Source organism: Barbatula barbatula, assembly GCF_947034865.1.
Source record: "Barbatula barbatula genome assembly, chromosome: 6".
Lineage (NCBI taxonomy): Eukaryota > Metazoa > Chordata > Actinopteri > Cypriniformes > Nemacheilidae > Barbatula > Barbatula barbatula.
Window position 1 is genome coordinate 4,197,524 of NC_136765.1, and position 27,241 is coordinate 4,224,764.

Sequence of the window (27,241 nt, forward strand, 5' to 3'; positions counted from 1 at the left end):
CAATCAAACATAAGAAAAATTTGACCACCAACCAAAGAAATTGATGCTATAGAGTGTATAACATCATTTTAATTTATCCAAAAACATATTAAAAGTCCAAGATTTAAAATCTTTATTTGGGGGCCGCAAAGCGATGCACCAAAAGGGGGCCTTACAACAAACAATTTTAGAACCAAGAGCTTGAACACATTTTGAATAGTGATTCCATTATTGAAATAAAGCAAACTAAATAGACAACTCTCCAACTACAGAACACCTCGGCTTTGATACTTCACAAATGGCAGCTACACCCAAAATGCCCATCGAGTGACGTCACCTGACAGATACTGATATGTAGGGCTGGAAAAAGGGGTTGAATACGGGGGGCGAGGTACATGGAATACATTCCATCGTTTAATAATCAAACAGTATTTTCTGCAGCTGTTGTTTAAAAATCTTAAATATGTTCTCAACTATACTAAACCTTTTAAACTAAAGCGAGTATGTCAACTGGACCTAAACATCAATGTTGCGAAACTTTCCTTTGCGAAAGGTTGTAATATAGGGACAAAGCGGGGGAGTTTGCAATAGGATAAGCGACTAAAACGGTCCTGAAGCGGGACGCCCCCACCGCCTCTATACCTTGACCAGCACTGTAACATTAGGCGAGGCAGAAATTTACACTCGAACGGCTAAGGTTTATTTTTATTAACATCAATTGAGTTGTGGAGAAATTGCTCAGTAAAGTCTATCACGGTGGCTTTTGTAACACGTTAACTGCAAGCCGTTACTAGCGAATGCATGGCTTATGAATATTCATAATCGAGCCCTGACCGTACTAGCCTGGGAAATTCGGGCTCTTGTGTGTGCGGTGAAGATGGCGGAGGAGGAGGATAGCAGGGCTGAGGCTGAGGCTGTGGCCCTCACACACAGATTTCAGGATCTTATCTCTGAATTAAAAAGGAGTTCCCTGTCGCCGCTTGACGCATCCAATAGTTTTTGTCAGGATTTCTGCAAAGTACGAGTCTCTATGTGTTTTAATCGATAATTCTTTGTTCACGGACGATGCTGCATGTTTGCATCGCCGCACAGACGATAACAAATACAACAGTACTATTGAAATCAGCCATCAAATGTTGTAGTATAAGAACACCTCGAATCAAAGCTGCTTGTGGATGAGATGTAGCATGGTTGTGTTTTTACAGTGAGCAAATATTGCAATCATGCTGTTTGTGGTTATGTGTAACTATAGCGTTTAGAGCTCCTGTAGGCTAACGCATTTAGCTTATTGTAGCTGCAGCCGTCCTTCACACCGAATAATAGTACTCACACGCACACACACACATACATACATATATTTATATACACGATTGAAATGCAGATATATAAACGTTAGACATCAGCGGCAGTTTTATCACGATATAATTTTGCAATTTAATTGTCTTTTATTGAGAAGGGGGGGAAACCGTTGCTACGGTGCAAACGGTATGAGACAAAACACCGAATTTGGAGAGATTAACGTCAATAGGCTACTTACTTGCCTTGTTATAAGTTTAGTTCGAATTGAAATACCACGTTTTTTGATCCGTTGTACTACTCCAAAAATTGTGTTTCCTCTGGACTGAATGGGATGCTTTTTTATTCTTCCGAATTTTCCTGCATTATAAGTCATTAATAGGAGAATCGAGACAGAAGTTACCGTGTGGCCTAAAGCACACCGGACAGTTTTGTTCATTCACTTCAGTTTTTCTTTCTTTCAGGTTTTGATGAATCAAGTACATCAGAGGAAACCAAATGAAGATTCACTGTCTTTGTTAAAGATGTACACAGCATCTGTAGTGTGTTTTGCTGAGGCCAGCCCATTCCTCTGTCCTCAATGTGAACATTTCACAGATGTGCTGGACAAGTTATCATGGTATGTTTTTCTTCTTCTTTTGTGATACAGTTTTTCCGGTCATTTTTCGTTCTAAACTCGCATCCTCCTATATTGGGTGCATGTGTTTTATGACATGATAGGTGCTCTGAGTTCAGTTCTGTTTTCATGCTGCTTCTGTGTAAATGAAAAGAAGCTTTGTTTCAGTCATTATAATTGTTTGACTTTTTTCTTTATTGCATTTATCTTTGGTATTACTTTTGCGATATTACTTACATCGCTTGTATTTATATTTCTTACGGTTAAATGTGGAAGAGTGTACATATCAGTTAAAGCTTGAATGATTGGGACTGATTCAGGGGCGTGTCCAGGATTTTATACATTGGATGTCAAAGGGGGACAAGAGCACACGAGGGGTGGCAACCTAAACCTATACATCTTCATTTTCGCAGTGGCATTGTCAGGATTAGGAATATTATAGGTTCCTACTAATTATTTATCCCTATTATAGTTTGGTTCCGATATTTTATCTGATTAGCAATTCTGAACATCAAAAATGGGTTTATGTGATGGTTATGATGATGACTTCTTTCTAACAATAGTAAAGGAATAAATAGTGTTCACATAAATTGTTCAGGGGAATTGTGAATTCTAAACTGTTTCTCAGCACAATTCAATCCAAACTAATTTATATTGTTGTTTCTGAAAGACAACTGCTGAAATGTAATATCGACCTAACTACTTAGTTCATTGCCGATCATAGCTGTTAAACAGTTTTGCATATGATCTAAAATCCTGATAGGATTATTATTTATTTTCTAGGCTTCATCATATGTATTAAAACAGACACTATAAATATGAATATATACACAAACGTGCAGTCGAGTAAAGCTGTTTATGACAGTCACATCTCGTGAGACTAGATTGAGAGATGTAGGCTTCACTTCCTAGCATGCACTGGCTCTCTCTTGTCCAGCAGCGCACACTTTATTTGCTTCAAATGGATGTGAAGGTTTTATCTTGTACAGACACTTTGTGGCGTCTTTTGTATGTCGTATTAGCGGCTAACAGCTTTAATGCTACACAACACTTGTACTTCAACTTCACACTTTGTCTTACTTAGTGATTTAAATAAAGAAATAGGCTATGCGAGAATGCGTTTCATACGGAACCCGCCGAGGTAGACAGAAGGAAGTAGATCAGAGTTAGAACTGTCTTTTACTCTATGACAGATAAACTTTGCAGTTAATCGACAGGTCACAAGCGTAGGAACAGTGGGGCACGTTCCATTGCTTTTGTATATTTGATGCGTGGAGATTTACATTCTCACCTACATGTCTCTGGAGAAGCCCGTTTTTCTTTTGACTTATACTTAAGAGTTATACCGCCACTCCTGTCTGAGGGTACACGCTGTGATCAGGCTGCTCAATGGCATGGAAAGGCTATATTGGTTACCGACTCTGTTTTCTGTGTATGATTTTAATTGTTATATAGCATTTTAATTGTTACATTACATTTGCTGTTTGCACGTCAGTAGTTTCTTTATTTACAAATATTATTTATCAGACTTCTATTAAGAGGGCATTTCCCTAAAGCCACAGAGCCTATACATACATATATCAAAATATAAATTAAATGGCCTGATAAATGCTCATATATTTTATACAGTATCTCCAACTGAGCTAAATTGATTAAATATTTAAATGCAAATATATATATGTAATAGTGTTTTAAGAAGCTATATTGAAATGCTAGGCTATATTAATGGGCTACTATATTAATATATATACTTTACAGCATTATATTGAATGTTATATTTTTTTGAGGGAAAAGCTATCATGTCGTGCTGGCTATCACTAACATAGCATATATAGTCATTTAAAAAACCACATTAATAGCAGCTTACAAGTAGTGATGTCTGGTTCGCAATTGAATCGTTCTTTTGAACCGGTTCACCAAATCGGACTGAATCGTTCTAAACTATTTGTGTGTCTACAAGGCACTAAATCACCAACGACTTGAATTACTCACTTTCTGGCTTGTCTGACTGTCCCTCTGACTCGAAATAATTTCTGCATTTGCATGCATTAGTTGCAAAACGTACATTTAAGAAAGTTGTCAGATCATGACGATGATGTTTTAATTGACAGAAGTTATGATTATGGATAATTGAATGTGCTGAGTGTATTGTCATCCCAGCTGGCCGGGATGTTAGACTTTACACGTTACGTCATGGCGAATAACGTCATTACGTTAGGAAGCAAAATAATTGGTGAACTTTTGAATCATTCTTTGTCCGAAAGATCCGGTTTGCAGAAAAGAACCAAACTTCCCATCACTACTTAGAAGCTTCTTGAAGCAGTTTTTTTCCTTGTTTTTTTGGGTGAATTAATCCTTTATTGTTTACTTTCTCTAAAAAAATTTGCTCCTAAATTTTTACAAATAAGAGGCTGTTGCAGTTATGCTTTTATCCTCCAGTGTCTGTTGTCACCTACTGTAACATGCCTCAGAATGCAAAGACGCATTAAAGTTGTGGGAAAAAATCTGGTTGGTTCCATCATAAAGTCATTTTTGAACTGTCCCAAGATGCATGTAAAACATTTGTGCTGTGTTGTTTAAACATGAATATGAAGTTGTTTTTTTTCCCAGTATTTAAGATTTGCAAACACATTTCAATTGTTGGCGAGTAAATTCTAATCAAAAACAAATATTAAAAAATATTTACAAATATATATGAAAAAATATTTGTATTTAAAGTTTGGGAGAAATGCTTTCACTAGCTTGCAATTTTACTTAAACATTTACCTATAAAAACTAAATGGCAGTGTACACTGGAGACTACATTAATTTACTTGTTATCCTTGTTCTGTTGTTAGGAGTTGTCTGAATCTTCTTTTGTCATTCACTGAACATATCCCAGGTGCCTTATGGGAAGAGCTTCAAACTTCTGTCAAGGTAGGAAACCTTTTTACCTGTATCTTTAAAGTGTTTGCAGTTAAGATAAATTAAGATGATGGGCCTCAGAGACATTATTGCCCCGTTTCACAGACAAGGCTTAAGACCAGATAAAAGGAACGTTTGACCTGTCTAAACATAAAATACCTTGCCCTGATATATCTTAAAATATGTCAGTGCCATTGTTTTGTTTCAAGATGCAAACCTTTAAAGTTTTTTTCTAAGGCATTTTTATAAAAGTGCTTTAAATATCCTAATTTAACTAAGGTCTCGTCCTGGCTTAAACTAAGCTGTTTCTGTGAAACTGTACCGTTATGTGTTAATTAAGGGTTCTGGACGGCCTCAGGTAGGGGTGGGCGATCTGACGATCTTAAATCGTGATTGATCTTCAAGGCGTCCTTAAACAAACCACTTTTCAACGGAATCGCGAGGATCATGTTCTTGTCTGTCATCTGAAACAAGAGGTGTGTTCGACGACATTCAGCGCTGCACAGAACCATTGGCGTATGACCTTGAAGCACCGCGAGAGCAGAGAGCTCTCTATTCTTTCGATTCTCTCCTGCCATACTGCGAGGTCTGCGAAGCGCTGCGTGAAGTTGAACAGCTTAATGATTTTCTGCTAGATGGCCAATAAAGGACTCCGACAACAACTTATCCTGAAGAGTTTTTCTGCAGGGCTGTGCAGTGCGACATATGAATTGGTCTGTGCGCAGAAAAAATGGCCAGTATTGTTTGATACAGAGGTAGAAAAAGAACAGGAAAACTGTCACTATTCAAAGTTGTTCATGTTCATACAAACATGTTTCTTATTCACTTTCCCAAAATTCAGAATTGGAATGCAAAATGACAGCATGTCCACATGGTCTGGGTTTTTTTGCAAGCTATGTGACCTACAGCTGAGAACAGACGATCAGAGGGCGTTGAGTAGGCTTGGATGCACAAGTAGGATTTAGCTTATTTGGCCAAGGTGGGGTTTTTATCTTTATTATCTCTCCACCAATCCAAAGGATTTTCTTCCTCGGCTAAGGGCCTCTCACCAAATGAAGCAAGGATTTCATTTCTTATGTGAGTGTTGAGGTCTTCTTCAGCTTTCTCCTTTCTGCTCTCTTCCTCACTGCTGCCTTCAGACTCAAGCAGTGAGTCAAGCAAGGAGGTTTTGCTTCTGTTCTTTTGGCTTGCTGCTGGTGCAGAATCTATTTTCTTGCTGCAAGTGCTGCAGTTTGCACTTTTACCTGTACAGTCATAATATGCTCAGGTGACAGAAACTTCTGTCGTCTGTACCTTGGGTCCAAAGCTGAGGAGAGAATCACAGGATTCTCTACCTGTTCAAAGAGCTGATTCCAACCGTTTAGAAGCTGCTCAACTGCAGAGGCTTGGAAGGACTTCACTGAGCTGAATCAAAGCGGCTCCTTCAGTGGACTTCAGCAGCCCTTTCACAAGTGGAGGCAACGATGAGATGGGTTAAATGCAGAGGTCACATTTCGGGTATGGGTCTGTGTGACGCAGTGCTTCCAACAACAAAACTGAAGAGAACGGCCATCAAGCGAGTGAGAAACACTGTTCCATCTTTATAAACCAAACACATTTTTTTGTGTAAGTGAGAGTACATGAGACAAACGCGTTATTTGTCTAAAAACTTAGTACGCTGTTTTCTGAGTGAATGCACTTTGCATTTATGTCTTTACAATGTGCACACTGTGTTTATACGTGACAATACACGGGCCAAACGCGTCATATGTTTAAAAACTGAAAACATGACCCATTATGAATCCTTTATTTTACTTACATTCCCGGTGTAAAGAGACTTCACCTGATGTCTTCTGCACATTCCATTGAGAAATAAAACTAATCCACAGTGTCTTAAGAGGCTTGATGTCGGGAGTAAATGAAGACTTACTGTATGTTCAGTCTTGCATCCAACAACAAAACACCTTGTTTGTTTACAAATCATTCTTGTAGCTCACTGCAAACAATGGCAGACAGTGTACAACTCCATTGTCCATCAAAAGTCTTAGGAGGGCTCAATCAATGTGACGTCAAGTTACTGAGAGAATGCCAACAGCATTTTGATTGTTTGTTTGTTTATTTCTTTATGGGAGATTTAAAAAAATGAATGGGTGGATTTGTATCATTCTAGGGTGGTTCTGTACACACATTCTGGTACTTGCTCTCCATTAATTTTGTGAAGGGAAGAATGTATCCCGGGTTGAGGATGCTAATAATTCTTTTGAATCCTTCATCTTCCACCATTGACATTGGCTGCATTTCAGTTACAAACACACAACAAATCCCCCAGTGCATTGGGGGATTTCTCCTTTGAACAAATTCACTCATGCTGAGCTGTCTCATTCTGAAATAAACAACAACAAGAGCAATTAAGTATGCAAGGTGAAGCAATTTGTGTAAATCAATATTTGTGTTGTTTAAATTATCTATGCAGATGGCAAATTGACAGCCATGCTTAAAAATGTAAATATAATTAAATATAATAGAAAAATTAAAGACATTTTGTTCAGTTGTGAAGATGTACATTTTATTGAATTTGTATAAATGTTTAATTTATTTAATTTAGCACGTTAATTAAGTGATATATGCATAAATGAAAATATATGATGAAATATAGAAACATTTAAAACAAGCGTGTGAAGGTATGAACATCTCAGTAAAGGACATCTGTATACAGATACAAAATTAACTGTGGTAAATGCTATAAAAAAAGAACAGAACAGAGAAGCGCAGCAAACTAACAGACTTGATTAAAAAGAAATGAAAAAAAAATACATCAGTGCGCAAATGCATTCGCTGAAAACCACAACACTGACTAAAATATTCTCTGCTTTTAGATTTAGTTCTTGACTCTGTTCGCATTGTTTTAATTTAATCTATTAAAAGTAGCGCCATTTCATTCATCCATCACTTGCGAGCAAGGTGATTGTGTAACCTGATGCTCCCGAGTGAGTCGCAACCAAACAGATGTGTTGTGACTGTCCCGAAGTTAGCAGAACAGTTTTTTGCCTACCGCGTCCGCAGTGATGTTTCGCCTTCATCCGTGACACCAATGTGTTTTTTTTTCATGTGTTCCATGCCACACAAGCTCAGCTTTGCATAACTTAACACATAATTTGGTAGCCCCAGTCATAGGGTGAGGTAAGAGAAAAGAATTACTAAAACTTCAATGAAATGTGTTCAATTAGATAATAAATAACTTAGAAATTAATACAAATCATTGTTTATGATTTAATTATTTTTTTGTGTATGTTAACTCTCTTTCAACACTTGATAATATTCAAAGTACGTGTTTCTTAAAGGTACTTTCCTCCTTTATTTGTTGTGAACAACAGACATTAGAGAACACTGTGATCCAGTAACCATACACCAATTCAATAGTTCGGTTCAGTTCACAGATTTACAGCCTCAGTTAGGTTCTGTTTGATGTTGGGGCAAGGTCCATGGCACGGCACCAGCAATGCTAAAGAACACTATTCATAAGATTCACGTTTAACTTAATTATAATAACAGCAACAACAACAATGTAACTTATTAACTTTATCTTTCTTAGCCTCACGTTTATCTTTCAAAGAGACTTATTTAGTGTATAATATTTAGGAAACAACTTAGGATATATATATATATTTATTATGTGTAAGTTACACAATTCCGGTTTATTTCATGTCTGTGTTATTCTTTCGCTATCTCTCCCAGCACACACTCATGTATAACCTGACAAGAGGACACTGCGCTAACTAAGTAAACAATAATAGCAACAAATAATGATAAATGTGAAAAAATACTTTGCAGAAGTCAAGATTTTGACGAATCTGTCGAGTCTCTTCAGATTTGTATTGACAAATAAATTCAGTTAAGAATGACTGTACAGCGATTCACAGCATAAACATATTGACTGTAGAATTTTCCCCTCCATCAAAAGTTTCCCACGATGCTTTGCAGATCTACACCATCCTGCTGTATACAGGTTCTACAGTAAGGATTTTATCATTTTACAGTAATAATGCTGTAAATGTTACAGTGAACTGAATGTCCAATTCAGAAGAAAGAAGTTGTTGTTTATATTAATTTATATATTGCTATGCAGATGATACTCAGCTATATATCTCATCAAGACCAGATGATTCCTCCCAGCTATCCAAATTGGCAGAGTGCATTGAAGATATAAAACATTGGATGACCTGTAATTTCCTTCTTTTAAATTCTAATAAAACAGAAATATTACTTATCGGACCAAAGACACGCAGTTTATAATCAGAAATATTTGTTTTGCAAGTTGAAGGATGTACTGTTACTCCAACAAATACAGTAAGAGATTTAGGCGTTATATTAGACAGCAACCTGTCATTTCGAAATCACATCTCAAATGTCACAAAAACAGCCTTTTTCCACCTAAGAAATGTTGCCAAGTTACGAAATATTCTGTGTGTAACTGACGCGGAGAAGCTTATTCATGCATTTATGACCTCAAGACTTGACTACTGTAATGCGCTACTTAGTGGTTGTCCTGCATCATCAATAAACAAACTACAGTTAGTTCAGAACGCAGCTGCCAGAGTTCTAACCAGGTCCAGAAAATACCATCACATAACCCCAATTTTATCAACCCTTCACTGGCTACCCATTAAGTATCGTATTGACTTTAAAGTTATTTTAATCACTTATAAATCCTTAAAGGGTTTAGCCCCTACCTACCTAACAGAGCTTCTATCACTCTCCAACCCATCACGCTCTCTAAGATTTCAAAACGCACGACTTTTCATAATACATAGAATAACTAAATCCACCAAAGGGGGTCGAGCTTTCTCATACGTAGCACGTAAACTCTGGAATAGCCTTCCTGATATTATTCGAGGATCAGACACACTCGCCCAATTTAAATCTAGATTAAAGACGCATCTTTTCAGCCAAGCATTCACTTAATGCAAATATGCTAAATAAACCACCAGGAGATGCCGACATTAGATATTATTTACTAGAATAATTGGATTTATTATATAACACACCATGTAGTGTGTTTTACCCTTTCTAGGGTTTTTCGTTTTTCCCCTGTAAAGCTGCTTTGGAACAATGCAAATTGTGAAAAGCGCTATATAAATAAAATTGAATTGAAATTGAATTGAATATTAAATGTTTTCAGACATAAAATAATAATTACAGAAATTTGTTTATTTTCATGTCTAGTCAGTGACAATGACAGGTGCTTGTCAGTGAGTGAGTAAAAACACCATTACAAGTAAGCTGCGGTTTGGTCAGGAATGTGCTGCTTCTGCCACTCACGAACAGAGACGCCGAGAGAGAAATGCACTTTAATATGTTATTATAAGCAAAATATGAGTCGCCAGTGTGTGCGCAGAACCACCCTGTAATTATTCACATCCATCCATTCTGTTTTTCGTAATCTCATATGAACCACAACAGGCTGTTGGCGATCTCCTAGAAAAGTGATGTACCTCTGATAATGCTCGGCCCATGTCCGCTCATAGACTTCACCTTATGAGCATAGATTCCACCTTCTGTCAGAGACCTTCCTTCTCTGCCATTTTCACGCAAGACCAAATGTAGCCAGTGACAAGAATGTCACAGAAACAACTAAGGTGTGCTGTTGTTGGATGTAAAAACAAACATAGAAGTCTTCATTTACTCCCAGCATCTGAGCCTCTGAAGACACTGGATTAGTTTTATTTCAAAACAGAATGGGCAGAAGACATCAGTTGAAGCCCCAAGTTCATAATGGGTCATGTTTCCGATGTTTATAGATATGATGCGTGCATGCATCAAGTTCTATCAGCTCGTACTTGTAGAATGTTTAGGAGATGCACTAGCGGTGTGGAGCCACGTGCGAGTATACAACACATTCACTGACATTCACGTTGCGTGTGCCGTTTGCTTTTCCAGGGCCGAAAGCAGAACTGATAAGGGAGAAGTCTTTCATAATTTAGTCCCGGGGGCCCGTTTATAATCCGGTTTTGGTTCCGCTCCCTACTCGTAAGAGTGCACAAGGAAAAGCGAGGCGTGTCAGCCCTTTGTTTTGCCCCGAAACCGATAACACCATTTTCGGCCCAAAATGTTTGGTGGCTGAAATGTCTGCGCATCCCAAATCTTTTGACTAAGAAGAAGTCAAGGAGCCATCCTGACCCCAAACAGTAAACGAGGGTAATAACAACATGCATTACAAGACCTTATCACCACCTCCCTTTCTGATGCCAGTCAAAAAAAGCTTCATACCCTGTTCAAATTCCAAAAGAAGGCCACGCAGCAGGAGGGGGAGAACAATTTGTGCATCAGAGACTGACAGTATGGTTACACGATAACATTGAAGTAAAAAAACCAAAAAGTTTATTGTTTGCATTTTTAAAAGTTTCACGTACACACGAAAACGGACACGTCACAATGATCTGTGGTTGCACGGATCTGTGAAAAGTAAAAATGCTGTATTATTCAAGCTAGGACAGTGGACATGCGCCTGTGCACATACTTGTATACCCATATTATTGGTACATGGAAATCATTATTGGTTCAGCTTAAACAAACTCATGTTTACACTTTTTTTTACATGATGATTTCTGTTTTGACAGGTGGCTCATGGCCTCCTTCAGGACCATGGGAACGCACAGCTTCATGCCCTGTTGACTCTGGTGGAGGAGAGCGGTGTGTGGACTAACATCACGCTATGTAGCCTTCTGTCAAATAACATGCCTGATGTAGAGAAAGGTGAAATGTTTTATTGTTACTTAGTTTATTTTTCTTTTAGCTAGAGGTCGACTGATACAGGTTTTTCTCTGGCTGATGCTGAGATTTCGAAATCAGGCAGGAAAAACGCACCAAGCAAGCGGAATGTTTTCTCTCCATTTCAGATCTCTAACACACACTTTCAGTGTCAGAACAGAAATAAAAAACGCTTCTCTCTGCATGTTTATCTGGCCTGGTCACGTTCAAATGTAAACTGTGTGCACTTATTACGTCCATTTGATAGAAAGATCCACCAAAACGCATCTTAATACCAAATACTGTATAAACAGTGTCCGACCCACAGACATTAAGGTAGGAAAGTAACGTGCACGTTTGAGCCAGAAGTTTCGTCTTTTAACAAGGCATGGCTGCAGAGTGTGAGTTGCTCCGTCTCAAAGCCTCAGAGGGAGATAATTCTCCGAAACAGAAACAGTATTGATAAAGTCAGAGTTTATTTAGCTATACAATGTGGACAGCTGTAATTATTTAGCCGCTGGGCTTGTCACCAGGTTTTGGTACCCGTACAGACATGTAGGCCTAATCTATGTGGTTGAAGGCTCGCTAACAATAGAGTGTTGAAAAGTTACTCGCATTCTCAAGTTGTATCATATATAATCAATGAAATTTACAAGGCTAGATTAAAAACGAAGGATAAAAAGAATTTAAGTCAGTTATCATGTAGTTAAAAAGTTGTCAGGCAGAGGGGGACGTTACAGTGTAATGCTGGTGGTAATCTATTTGCCGCTAGAGGCAGTGAAGAGTGTTTCACATCAACGCTTGGCTGTTTACAGATTTGGGATCAATTGGAAGACCTCTATGTTTAGCATTTGTTTTGTCTGATAATTTTGTCTCATACTAGAAAAATGTCAGTTAACTTATGGCAATGCTGTTGTTGTTATATTGAATGGGTGTGTATTTCTTTTAAAACAGTTCATGAGCTTTTAACACGAGAAGGACCTGAACTTCTTCATATGCGTATAAAGCACCTCATCAAACAGAAGCTCGTGGACAAAGCTGCAAGGCTTGCAAAGACATGTGCAGAGTTTCCTGAATTTGGAGGAAAAAAGAACTTCAAACAAATCTACCTCGTATGTCTATGTGAAATAAATTCACAGCAAGAACTTTTGCAAGAGGTGAGTGTTTCTTTTGAAATAATCTGTCTCCTCACACTTGCATTGATTCGATTTAGTTTGAAGTCATGGTTAGGATATTTGGTCTGCCTCAAGTAATAGATAAATTACATTTCCAGAACTTCTTTGCAAATTGTTTTGTTTTAAATATAATATCAAAATATCACATTATTCGTCCTCAGGCTCATTAAAATCCTTCATAGCAAATAGCATTCTACTAATGTGCTCATGTTGTGTGTGTTCTAGTCAAAGACAAGCCCTAAAATCTGCAGAATTTCACAGAGTTTTCTGCGGGGAAAAACGGGCACTTTGGGGAGTTGGGCGTTGGGGAGCTCAGCGTGCGGGAGAAAGGCCAGCTCCTGGATTGTTTAATAGTGAGGGGTTTCCGTTGGAAACTATTTAAAAATTAGTCAATTTGGATGGTCGAAATCTCCGCAAAAACATCGCTCACAAATGAATATTTATGGTTGTAAATGTGACCCATTTTAGGTACAGTCTGGAGCCCTGCATTCAAGTATTATTTATTTATGTTTCCAGTGCTGCATAATTGTGACAAAAACCGTTATGTTTATAATGTGTTTTAGGGGCCGATCAGACAACTTGTTTTTAGCTGTTTGACACGAATTGTTTCTAGTTGGCAGGGCGCGCTGGGCACTTCACATTTTGGTCTCTTGATGCGTCTGAAGTTTTTCGCAGCGCACTCTGAGTGCCTTTCTGTTCCCTGGTCTTTTTAAAAAGTCAGTGCGTTGCGTTTTCAAACAGGAAAAGCCCGTTCTATGTGATAATGTTATGTAGGCAATAAGGTATGAGAGGCCGTGCTTTATGGTGAATAAATCACGGCTGAAGGGTAGTGTTAGGTACGTTAGGTAAGTCAAAGTGGAGTGTAGTTTATTTATAGCCTATTAATAACTTTTTTTGGTGATTTTTATATTTAGGCTTCAACATTAAAACAACTTGTGTTTATTTATGAACATTGTTCTGATGATCAAAAGGTGAAAGTATAATAAACGTACCTGTTTTTTGAGAATACAAAAGCCTATGGAAAAATTATAAAATATTTTTTTTTATGGGGACGCCAACTTCCAGGATGGTCTACAAAAATACATCTTTATATCTATAAAATAGCACAGTTTTCTGTGTGCATTTCTCTCCAGCCTTGGTTAATAATTAAATGTGTGTTTTATCACTTGCATTAATACTAATCATGTTTTTAATTTGATTTGACTTGTTTTTCATTTTTTTGGGCAGATAAAGGATGTAGACTGCAAAGATGCTTTGGACATGATTTGCAATTTGGAATCTGAGGAAGATGAGAAAGGAGCTCTCAGTCTTTGTACAGCATTTTTTAAGCGTCAGCTTCTCAGTGGAGATGTGTATTGTGCCTGGTAAGGTTCTTATTTACACCCTGAATTTTCACTTTTGAGTATTTTAAAGATGTTAATGTAATAGCACAATTCCTAATCTTATACATAACTTAAAAAGTGACACCACATTGTAACATCACATGTACTTGAGTAGGCCTACAAGACCTCCACTTCCATAGCAACACATTACATGACAAGTTAGACATGCTTAAAATTAAAAAAATGCTTTTTAAAGGGGTGAGGACATGACTTTAAATTTTATTGAATATCCTGAAGTGTAATTATAATATTGCTAAAATGTTTTGACCCCAAAAAAACATACAAATGTAAGTTACGTATGAATTTTTTTTTGCCAGCCGGATTTTAATCCTTTTAGAAAAAGTTTCCCGTTTAAGAGCCTTCCGTTGCCTTCGGTGTAGCTGCCCACTCCTATGATTGACAGCTGCTGCTGAAAGATGTGCAGCTGGATAACTGCAGTTTCTCTTTCACACTCAGCTTTACAAACCTTATGCGTGTATTCATGTCACAGACACTTAAACAATCACATGTTTACAATCCTAGAGTTATTTCTGTTAAAGAAAACACTTTCCCCTATTGTGTGCACAGAAACAGCCGGTCATGTTATGTGGTAAAGTGGTGTACATAAAGTGTTAGCTGATTTGAACTGTCAGCACGCTGTTCCGCTTCCGTCTCATGCAATATAATTAAAACTCAAATATGAACGGGTCATTACCGGTTGCAAAGTAGTATTAAAATGAAAGACATTACTTACAGTTTGCAGGATTCTTGTTTAGTCTATAACAGTGGTTCTTAACCTTGTTGGAGGTACTGAACCCCACAAGTTTCATATGCGCATTCACCGAACCCTTCTTAATTGGAAAAATAAAATATGATTTTTTTCTAATTCAAAACATAGGTATATATTTTACTGGTGCACAAAATGAACCGTGCATCAACATCACTGTGTTTTAAAGAACAAAACCATGAAAACATTTTTCCATCTTCATGCAGCTTAATGAAGTGTTCTCTTAGTTTTGCCGGTGCTAGACTAGAATTGCTCAATTTGGCATTGCAAATCATGCAGTTAGGAGGCTGTCTCCCATCACGTTCCATTATATACGTATTGCATATTGTACATATTCGTACGACCAAATTCTTTTTTTGCTCGACATATTTAGTATGAAAGGATTAAAATATAATAAGAAAGAAATCACACGACATACCATCACGACAGTCACAAGTCGACTACTGGGCGCACCAAATTCCCTGCAGCACAGATAGGCCAAGCGATGTTGCGTGATCACCTGCAGCCAATGAGGGCCAATCGGGGTGTGTCATCACGAATCATATGAGTCGGGTGTGTGTCTTGACCTCCACCGAACCCCTGAGACTGACTCACCGAACCCCTGGGGTTCGATCGAACCCAGGTTAAGAACCACTGCTCTATAACAAGTCCATAACAATTCTCAAGTCAGTGCTGACATGACTTGGACGTGGGCTTAAAAGAAACAGATACTTGTTTTTCCCAGCCAGGAACAGCACAACGTCTGTGTGGCATCGCAATCTTGTATTACACGCTTTTGATGAATATTAACAAGTCCTGCATTATATCCTCTTGCTCCTCAGAGTCGGACTGAACGCCAGCGGGCAGAGCCAATGATGCGATTATGTTAAAGTAGTAGGTGTTGTTGTGGCTATAGGCATTTCTTATAAATACGATTCTCCTCAGTGACATCACTTATCCAGCCGTTTCTACTTCATGTTTCTCCAGAAAAGCGTATATATGCTTTCTTTATCGATGACAAGGGTGTTTTAAGATATGGAAGATGCTTGGATGTTCTAAACCAGGGGTCTTCAACTTAACCTGCTTGACGTCCAGTAAATGAACCCTCCTTTCCAGCCGAGGTCTGGACTATTAAATACCTAAGACATGAATTGATGGTTTGGGCAGACCAAAGAAATTAGCATAAAGAACATTTTTATTGAACAAAATATATCATGTTCTCATAAGGGTGAACATGTCTCTTTATATCTATAATATGACATACTGTTAGTAATCCTTCTGTAATTTCCTTTAAGTTGCTTTGTCACTGGTTGATCTTTAATAATTTATAACAATGTCTGACAACGATATAATGATGGAATTAAATGCCTTAAAGAAAACGAAAATGTTTTCTTCTGCTGATCCAAGATTTACAAATAGTAGCATCAAGCTCTGATAACATTTCAGCTCTTCTTGTGGCTGTTGCAAAGGGGGGTTTGTTTAATTTTCATGTTCATGTCTGTCTATTCCATCAAAAAATGCAATCTTTTACTATTTCCCCATCAGTAAAGGGCTTATGTTTTCCTAAGTTCCACTGTTCACCATTCTTAGTTAACATTCATATGCTCGTTGTTAGGCGGTAAGTGAGTGAGGGAGGACCTGTGTAGATCGCTCATACTGAGCGAATTATTTTTCCGTCCCCTTACTTCGGACTGCTCCGGGTAAATTTCTTCAAAGTATCTATGTCTAGTTTCATAATGCTGTTTGAGGCTTCCACTTCTGACTCAGGGCAAATGAGACAAACCGGCCTCTTACATGTCGATGCAGGAAGAATAAATGCGTATGTGTCGACCCATTCCATCTTGGAAAACATGGTTTTCAGCATCTACTTGGACTAATCACTGACAGTTTCACCAGTCTGCCGCCGCTCTCCGCTCTCTTAACTGCACGACGTCTGAACCTAAAAACATTGCGCATAACTGTGCGTGGCGCCGTTGGACCCAAACTACTACTGAGCGGCCCTTAATGGGCATGGTATCAATTTGATTGCATTAAACTCCGCTAGTTGGCAACCGCTGTTCTAAATGATACCAATACATGATCAAGGGAAATTTGGTCTGTCATGTCATGACCCCTTTAAAGACTGTTAAGAGTCTGTCCTGTATGTGTTTGACTATTTCTTAAAATTTATATTTACTTCAGATAATAGGCAAGTTGCACAAGACGGCGCCAGTGAGCTTTTGGGATGCCAGTGTCGGCAGAAAAATTTTCGGTTATATAACATGTGGGAAAGGGAAGATTTTTGGCAAATATGGGTGATTTTAGAGAAAAAAGAAAGTAATATATCAGCAATATGACAGAAAAAACTCTTAACATTGCTAAATTCTTAGTTAAGCCAAAACAACTCTGTATAATGGCAAAAAAAGATTTGAATTCTCTCATCATTGATTCTATAGTCCATACTCATGTGGTTAACAAATCCACATATACAATTCATTCATACATAAACTAGAGATGATTTTGTTCAGAGATGACAGTTGGGGGACTAAGAAAAGCATGAAACGGCTACACTCACTCCATGGGAGCTATCCCAGTCGGAGTCACCTGACTCCACGATTCGAAGTAAATAGGAGTTTGTTGTTATTTTGTTTAAAGAAGATGGTGATATGGGTAGAAACACTAGGAGTTGCGTTGACTGGTGGAAAACAACATCCGCCAAATTACTCTGCAATGTAAATAGGACTTTCTGTCACTTCGCTGATATAATACTTTTACTTTTCTGCCGCCACTGGTGTCCCAAAAGCTCACCTGCACCATCTTGTGCAGCTAGCAAATAGGGAAATCCCACTAAACTTGATCGCAGCTTTTAAAGTCTGTACAGTTACACTGGAGCCATCAGTGTCTTTTTTTTATTACACAGTATGATGGATGTATACAATTTTGAGCAGGGATTAGTAAAACGTGCCCATGATTGACCTTTAACAAATAACAGCATTAGTAAAAGTTAAAATGCTCACAATATATCAAAAAGGGAGCGAATTAGTAAAACCGTTCAAAACTTCTTTATGCCTAAGTGTAATAAAACACATAATTATGAACGCATAAATTACATTTAGTTTACATTTCAAAACATCCCTTTTGCCATTATTCATAATAATCTAGTGAGATTTTTATATGCACAAGGAGCCTGATAACAGCCACAGACGGTGTCTCAGTCAGACTTGATGATGGTAAGACCAGATCTCTGTGTGGCGCACCGGCTGTTGTCAGACTCTTTATGCATGTAAACATTTTACTGGATTATAGGCAAAATAAAATGTAAACTGACATTTCTGTAACTGGTTTTTTTTTTGGAGGGGGTGAAAATATTTACGTGCCTAAGCCTTTATCACAATGTGGCATATGCAGGGTTTTAAAGGTTCCACATTTATGCAAGATGCATTGATGAGTATTATTTGTAATATTAAAGGTGTTTTTTCCCCTCTGTATATTTTTTCACAGCTCAGTCAAGTGTGCATTAACTTAAAAATTAACTTGCATTATTAGTGCATCTCAAAGAAAAAGCATGCGATCACCCCTTAAAAGATGCCTGGTTAACATTTCAATTATCACTGTTGAATTGTTAAAAACTAAGGGTTTAGTGAGGTTATTGTTTTTATACTTGATATGACTACAGTATAACACCACAGACTAACCATAAAATTACAGTTAAATTTAGGTGTCTGTTTGATGTATTTTCAGGGAGTTGACGTTGTTTTGGAGCAAGCTTCTTATAAGACTTGAATCAAAACAGGCCTTCTTGGAGCAATGCAGACTACTAGCACAACTGTCTGGGAGTGTGTACCATATTCTGCTCCTTATTAAAGTGGTACAGGCTGAGGTAAGAAATGTTTTTGTTTTTCTTTCAGTGTGAAAAATAAGATATTGGCATTTAATAATTTTTTTGTTTTCTTTAGGCTGACAAAGATGGCCTTTCTGTGTGTATTGAAATGTGCATTCAAGCTCTAAAAATGGGAGTTCATGACAATGAGGACTGCAATGTTACAATCTGCAAAACAATATCTTGTTTACTGCCTTTAGACATAGAAGTCAAACGCGCTTGTCAACTTACTGAGTTCCTGATCAAGCCTTCGGTGGACTCTTATTATTCGGTTGAGACTGTCTTTAATGAACCAGACCAAAAGCTCGAAGAGGAGGATCCATCAATTATAAACTCACTACGATGCGACCTGTTGTTGGCCTTAAAGACGAAGTGGCCTTTTGATCCGGAGTTCTGGGACTGGAAAACTCTAAAGCGGCATTGCATTTCTTTGATGGATCAGGAGGTAGCAGCAATATTGTCCGCTGACAAACTTTCTGATAGTGAAGACAATGAAGCCCAAAATCCTGATGAGAAATATTTTAAGGATTTAAGCCAAAGTCTAACTCATGAGCCTAGTGAAGTAGAAGCCGAAAGAAAGAAGAAAAGGGAAATGAAGAAGTTGAAAGAGAGGGGATTTGTGTCTGCTCGATTCCGCAACTGGCAAGCCTATATGCAGTATTGTGTGTTGTGTGATAAAGAGTTTCTTGGACACAGGATTGTAAAACATGCATTGAAGCATGTCCAAGATGGGATTTTCCGTTGCCCAATATGTGCTGAAACATTTCAAACTAGGGAAGTACTAGAGCCTCATGTATCATTGCATGTAAGACAGTCATGCAAGGAACGTCTTGCTGCTATGAATGCAACAAAGAAATGTCCCAGTTTAGACACCAAGGTTGGACCAGTGAGCAGTACCTTGAATAAACAAAAGGACTACAGCAAAACTGCTGCGCAAGTTAGCCAAGAAACACCAATTTGCAGTAACAATTTATATGCTTCAGAGAGCAATCCCAGTGCAAACGGTCAAGCTAACATTAGGTCATTATCTCCAAGACAATGCAGCCCTATTGGTGATATTAACAACACTAATGATTATTCTAGCCCTGTTGCAAGCTGTCCAAAAGGTTTGAAGTACTTCAAGAATTTGGATGCACATGTTAAGGGCCACAGAAATGAGCAGGAAGCAACATGTTTCCTTGAAATGAAGAGCCAGAAAGCTATGTGCCAATATTGTCACCGTCAGTTTGTCAATTTGACTCACCTTAATGATCACTTACAGATGCATTGTGGAGAGAAGCCTTATTATTGCATTCAGTTGGGATGTAATTGCAGCTTTTCCTCTCATGCCGAGCTCCTCATTCACAGAAAAGTGCATGCAGGATTTCAGGCCCAATGTACCTATCCAAATTGTGAGAGAAAATTCAATGAGACGTACTTGTTGTATGATCATGAAGCACAGCACTACACAACTTTCTCTTGCAAAAGACATAGCTGTGGCAAGATGTTTCACACTCTTTCTGAGCTAGATATGCATCAGCAAGAACATCAAAAGCAGGTAGATGTGCATCAGCAAGAACATGCAAAGCAGGACCACTTGCCTATTGATGAGGACCAAGATTCTGAATATAAATTACCATCTCCAAGGAACATTAAAGAGGTTTCACAAGAGCCCAGCCTGGTAAAAATTGAATTCTCAGTTAGCAGAATTGTAAACACCACTCAGGATTCTACAGGACATACTGAGCATCTTGTAACTTGTCCAGCTCTGTCGGAAAGTGAAACTGTTTTCCAGGCATCTGCCATTCAGCCTGATGGTTCTGATACATGTAGAAGTTTGCAGTCTGTTATTGAGAATACAGAGCAGTTGCGTCTTGAATCTTGCTACGTTAAACTGGAGCCTATTACTATCAAAGTTGATGATCCTATACTTGGAGATTCTCTAAGCAATTCTGACGGTTTAACTCAAGCTCTCTTAAAAGATAAGAAGTTGTTTTGTTGTCCATCAAGTCAGCTTGAACATTCCGCTGTGAAAGAAGCCAAAACAGAGAAAAGTCTTTCTCATATCTGTCCATTTGAAACTTGCACACGTAAATACATCACTTCAAAAAGTTTATCAAGACATGTAAAAAAGGTTCATTCAGAGGCATTTGAGGAGTGGAAGCTGTCAAAGAAGTACAAGAGGATTGCTGATCTTGCTGCAAGAAAAGCATTGTCTGAGCGTACAACCACTGTCTGGAAAAGCCATTCCAGACAAATTTGTCAACATGGTGAAGGAATTAAACAGACATGTTTGGACTCAACACATCCAGATTCTTCCTCTACTCGCTCTTTTCATGACAGTATGCCTCACGTAAATTTAAAGTTGTCCTCTAAGCTGAAAGGCACTCATGATACTGCATCAACAAATCCATCAGAAAAATCAGAACTGACTCTGTTACCATTATTAGAGACCTGGGCAACACCTGCAATAGATAACATGGATTCAGGTTTTTATGTACAGAATGACTTCTCTCCTATGACTTCATCTGATAATCAACATACCAACCCATTATACCATTCTGAGGCCATTTTAGATTATGCTTCTCCCTCTGTTTATGATGGCGTAATCCCCCATTCTGTGAATGTCATAGCACCCTCAAGTGTCATGAACGAAGCCTCGAAATATGTGTCAAACTCGCTTAGAGTACTGCACGCCCTTAATGGTGATCACTTGTCACAGGTTGAGTCAGCAAGTGTTGATCTCGGGTACAGTCAGAATGGACAAAACCATCCTAGTGAGATTTCTGTCAGTGCCAGTTTGTTGCAAACTGCATCTTTGCCTGAGCAGAATATCAGTCCAAATTGTTTAGCCTTTTCTTCTGCTGCACCCGTTTCAGAGCAGTCACTTGGTAATTCAGACAAAGAAATCTGCACTGATGGATTATCAGACATCAAATGTTTGTCAAAACTTACCCCTAATTTTAAGGAACAATCTGAAAATGTATCCTTGTCAGTTGGCAGTGCTGTGTCCCAAGCTGATAAGCAACATCCAGAGGATAATCATGAATTGTCACAGAAAGGAACAGAGGGACCCCAGTCAGATGAACAGATTGATTTACGTTCTGTTGAAGCCAAACAAGCCAAGAAAATCAAATCTTCTAAAAGAACAAAATGGCCTGCAATAATACAGGATGGGAAAGTCATTTGCTGCAGGTGCTACAGAGAGTTCTCAAGTACAAAGTCACTTGGAGGTCATTTATCAAAACGGTCCCAGTGCAAACCTGTAGATGAAATTGATCTTACTGCTGATCTGCCAACATCATTTCTTGATTTTCTCAATGATCCTGATATTTCAACAGTACAGATGGCACTTTCTACAAATAACACGCATACCCAAAGCCATGAATCTTTCGTCTATCCACCGTTAGAATCAGATGACTTTATTGATAACAGTTTAACAAGCATGGAGGGTGAAAATTACAACATTCAGAACAGAAATGCACCCTCTCAAGAACCCTCTGAAATAAGTGGCAATTCCAACTTCTGCCCCCAACCTGTACAGGAAAGACTGATAGAAACAAGACCTGAATCTGAAATCACTCTTGCAAATACTGCAGATGAGGATAGCATTATTGTAGAAATTGAAAGGGCATTAGAACGTCTTGATTTAGTAGATATGCTTAATGTTGACACATTTGTGCCTGAGAGCACAAACCCGCATATTCAAAGTTCTAAATCAGACACAGAAAGTGAATTAAAACACCCAATTAAAAAGGAGATGGATAATGAGCAGAACTTCAAATTGAAGCCATTCAGATGTAGGGAAGACTGTATGTATGGAGCAATGACAAAGGAAGCCCTATTTAAACACCTTTGCAAGGTACATGATTATAGTGAGGAAAGAATTAATGAAATGAAGAAAACCCCAGACAAATTTGCACCTTACAACTGTGATCTATGTTCAAAGACATTTACCAGAACAACAGGCCTTAAAATCCACTACAAGAACGTCCATCATTTTTCAAAAGAAGAAATGTCACAATTGAAAATCGGCTTTGATTGGAGGAAGATCAAACAATCAAAAAAGAAAAAAGAATGCAAAGATGTGCATTTCAACCCCATAACCAAAGCAGACAATGACTTATCAGGGCAACCTCAAGACCACGTCAATCCAAAACTAACCACGAAATCTTTAGATTCAACTGTAAAGACAAAAGCAGTCAGTGTAGCCAGAGAAAAAAAAACTAAATGCCCTACGCAAGACTCCCTTGCAGGTTTTAGCTCCAAAAGTGTGAAATGGTCACAGACAAATATTGAAAATCTTGATGGGCTCTCACCTCCAAATGTAAACAAGCTGCAAGGCACATTGCTGACTCCAGAAAGTCATGAACCATATGAGCCAGGTGTTTTTGCAGTGCACAAGTTGAGTGTAGAAAGTCCCTTAGCCTTTGGCACAACAAATGCTCTATCGAAAGGCACTGAAGGTATTACTCCACAGTCCAATAGTACAGTTAAGACTGAAACAACTGAAGTGCTTGAACTTCAAGACAAAAGTAATATGCTGATGGTCAACATTGATTCTGCTGAAACACACACTTTGTATAGACCATACCGTTGTGTGCATGAAGGATGTGTGGCTGCCTTTTCAATCCAACAAAATCTGATTCTTCATTACAGGGCTATGCATCAGTCAGAACATGGACCAAAAACAGGTGCCAGTACTAATGATGCTGATGAGTCCGTCCGAGTGCAGGAATACAAATGTCAAGTCAAACAATGCTCAAAAGTAGTCTCGAAAGTTACTAGTTTATTGAAGCATTATCTTTTGCTTCACAAATGCACATTGGAAAAGACAAGTGCATTGTTATCTGGTGTTGAAGTAGGTACATTTCAGTGTGACCAGTCAAAATGTCCAGCTCACTTTACATGTCATCTGAAATACATAGATCACATAAAAAATGATCACAAGGCAATAAAAGTTTCAGCTGATGGGGACTTTGAGAGTGTGGACCTCACATTCAAATGTCAATTTCAAGGTTGTGACAGGGTTTATACAACCAAATCCAACCTTTTACGACATGTTATGAAGAAACATCATGCAACTTTTGAAACTATGAAAGAGAAACTGGATAATGGGAATGCAGGTGATGTTCAAACGAAAAAAATAAGTGCAAGTACCGATCCTAACCACGGAAAAGAGAATATTGCAAATAACACTAAGGTGAAGAAGAAAAAGAATTTAAAAAAACAAGAGGACATGGGCCAAAATCATTTGATGACCTCTGCAAAGCCTGTTCTTAAATCCACTGAGGAAGCATTTGCAATGTGCAATAAAAGCTTTCCTGTACAGTACCCGTGTATGCTCAAAGGTTGTGATTCAGTGTTGAGTGCAGAGCAGAATATATTGAAACATTATACCGTTCATGGTCTTACAGAGCGGTACATTGACGATCAGAGGAGCCAGTTCATATTTTGCAAAATAAGCAAAGAAATTAAGATGGAGGAAACAGTACCTGAAGATCAAAAGAACAATTCTAGGGGCAGTTCTCAAATAACAGGACCAGAAGTTCAAACTTCAACAAACTCTGCTACAGTCGGTAAAAGTTGTGTAACAGCCACAGCCGGAATCAAACGGAAAAGAGGTCGTCCACGAAAATCCGAATGTAAAAAGAAAATCTGTGTTGACAGAAAGCTAAGCCTTCGTAACTGCTCTGGTGAAGGTGTTAAATGTATGCTGAAAGTCTCAGGGTCCATACTGAACCCGTCAAATCACCAAGACAACTATGTTGGGAATGAAGTTGCACTAAAACTGTATGGACCTTCCGAATATGAGCCGTCCAACCTTAAGTTCAATGAAGACTCCAGAAGACCTGCTAAACAGAAAAAAACAAGTCATTGGACATCACGGCATACACATAAGCCAGTTACCCAAGAAAGAGATGAAGTCCAATGTTTTGTTAATTTTAGAAATCCCCTAAGACTTGAAACTGTAAACAATGTTAAAATTGTTATATATGAAAATATGTCCACTAGTTCTGATCTGCTAAAACAACTTCAAGACATGCAGCCCATAGTCATCCTGAACAAATGGCTACACAGTTGATGGTTTGGTTAGAGACTGATGTTTGCTTTTACGAAGCCATGCACTCAGGACCACATACTGTATATCACATGCTGCTGACAGGTACATCAAGTTACACTTTTCACACAATTACGGTAGTTTTAATGCCTTGTTAATAGCAAAAAAGTAGTGTTTAAAATCGTTTTGTACTATACATTTTGATGTATTTATGATTGTGTTTGTATTTCTAATATTCCTAGATAAAAAGTGAAACATTTTTAACATTTCCAGTTTTATGTAGGATAAAAAGATGAATGATATATCCCTGTGGGATTTGTATCAATTACTGTTGTTCTGGGAAAGTATTTATTTTTAACTTAATGGTTGTGTTAATGTACTTGTCTTCCATCTAATATTCAATTAAAATAACCTGAATGCTCCATGTAAACTGTATCTGCTTCTGATTTTGCATCGTTGCAGAAAATGTCATTATAAATCAGTTTGTTCTTTAAATAACAAACATTAGTAATGCATGCTGCGGTAGCAGCACTTCAGAATATTAAGGTCTAATTTGTTAAACAATGCGTTCGTAATACGGCTGTCAAAAAACACGGTAAAGCATGCTATTAATTGTTTCAGATGAATCCTTTAAAAATATTTTGTCACCCTTTGGTTAGCTTTATGTATTTATACATAAAGCCATTTAAGCACGATATAGAAAGTTTCAGTGTGTGGCACACTCCGTTGTACGGAGAGCTGTCGCTGAATCTGTCAGAATCTCTGTCAGGCAGCGCACCAGTGTCAAGATTTTACCATAAACCACATTTGTCGAATATCTTCTTAAGCATAGAGTTCTACGAGTTCAATAAAGTCTTAAATGAATGAATAGACTAGCTCTTAAAGGGACTTGCTGCTGTGACTCCTGCCACTAATTAATAATCAAATAATATAAAATAAGAAATCAATGTGCTTTGTAGCTTTAATGAGAATTCTTCTGTATTCAATGTAGAGTTTAGCGGTAAAGACTATAAAGTGTTTGTGAACTTTCCATTTCTATATATTTTTGAAGTGCACATAAATGATTAGCCAGATATGATGGGATTCTGCGCATCATTTAAAGTTCACTTTAAAAAAAAAATCAATTTAAGCCTGAGAAATGTTACAATTGTTCGCTCTTAATAACACTTTAATTATAGCAATTCACCAAGAATGTTAAGATTAATAAAAGGAATAGGATCCCTTTGACAACACAGGTATCCTGAATGATAAAAGAGTGCCGGGGGAGTGTATCAAGTACAGAAATACTATGTTATACGTCAAACTCGTTTTTTAACAAGTTGACCATGTTAAGCATAAGAAGCCAGCACGTTTAACAGTGTGAAGACGTCAGAATGCATGACATGGCATGAAGGAAAAAATACTTTTATAGATACATCATTAGTAGTAGTAGTACTGAGACCAGCAATGCAGGTTTTTCTTTTTAAAAAGATGGCATTAAAGAAATATAAAATGAAACCGTGTGTTGTTTCTATATTAATTTGGAGAATAACCGAGAAATAATTGAATTTAAAAGCACATTTTAAAACAGTAATGTTGCATGTGATTAATCTTACAAAGAAATGTGTGATAAGTTCTTTTTTAAATCAATTCACAGCACAAGTTGGGATAAATGCCATCAATATGATTTTGCAGTCAATTCAACTAGACCCATGTAATTTTTTTCATAAAAAAACTATGGACCTCTAAACTGAGGTAGACTTTCCAAATTGTCTGAAAGTTTAAAAGGATTAAAGTTGGATGGAATGTAAAATGACTTTCTGTAAGTTTGGTTTGTTGGATTGTTTCTATACATGAACTGTTATGCAAAAATAATGTTTGATTTTCCCAATGTATCCACATCATCTGTTACTATGGATTGATACACAGATAATAATTCCAAGCTAGATGTCTACTTTTTAGAATATCTGTATGAGCCACTTACATATTACGTTACTGCAGTATAACAGAGAGAACATGGCTATAAATAAAAAATTTTAGTCTACAAAAACATAAAAATTATTGTAAACTCAGTGTAAGCGTATGAAAGGAGACGAACATAAACGGATGAAACAAACAACAATCAAATTGCCATAAGTCAGCTTATTACTATTTTACATTTTGTTAAGATACATTCACAAATTAAGTGTTTTGTTTACATACGAAACAGTACATATATACAGTAGAATAGATCCAGGTGATGTATAAAAACATGTTGAGCAAACAAACACATGTGGTGCTAAGTCAAAAACCTTGTCATTATTGTTAGCACTAAAATAGAAACTCTTTTACATGAATGTTTTATTATGGAGTATTGTAAAATATTTGAGTAAATACAATTAGTATATTTTTGGCTCCTTGTTTACATTTTCAATGGTATCAACGTCTACAATCTAATACATTTTGAAAAAGTATGCGCTGATTACTCAACTACTGTTTACTCCACTACATTTCAATTGTGAAAAGACAATTACACACTGCATTTTCTATTCAGTTGTTTT

The 27,241-nt window shown here is 37.6% G+C and overlaps 1 protein-coding gene across 1 annotated transcript; it reads left to right on the forward strand.

Moving 5' to 3' along the window:
• Positions 1 to 568: 568 nt before the first annotated feature.
• Positions 569 to 25,143, forward strand: znf292a (zinc finger protein 292a). The gene is made up of 8 exons (XM_079457894.1): positions 569 to 997; positions 1,740 to 1,894; positions 4,729 to 4,807; positions 11,392 to 11,527; positions 12,476 to 12,678; positions 13,924 to 14,060; positions 18,544 to 18,682; positions 18,759 to 25,143. Exons 1-8 carry the CDS (start codon positions 788 to 790, stop codon positions 24,744 to 24,746), a joined length of 7,047 nt encoding a protein of 2,348 aa, XP_079314020.1. The 5' UTR covers positions 569 to 787; the 3' UTR covers positions 24,747 to 25,143.
• The last annotated feature ends 2,098 nt before the right edge of the window (positions 25,144 to 27,241 follow it).

What these genes read in the sequence shown, in the direction of transcription:
- znf292a (XM_079457894.1), top strand. Translation starts at nt 788, where the DNA reads ATGAATATTCATAATCGAGCCCTGACCGTACTAGCCTGGGAAATTCGG. An exon ending in CATGCCTGATGTAGAGAAAG is followed by an intron (nt 11,528 to 12,475) that starts GTGAAATGTTTT and finishes CTTTTAAAACAG; the next exon opens with TTCATGAGCTTTTAACACGA. An exon ending in AGCAAGAACTTTTGCAAGAG is followed by an intron (nt 12,679 to 13,923) that starts GTGAGTGTTTCT and finishes TTTTTTGGGCAG; the next exon opens with ATAAAGGATGTAGACTGCAA.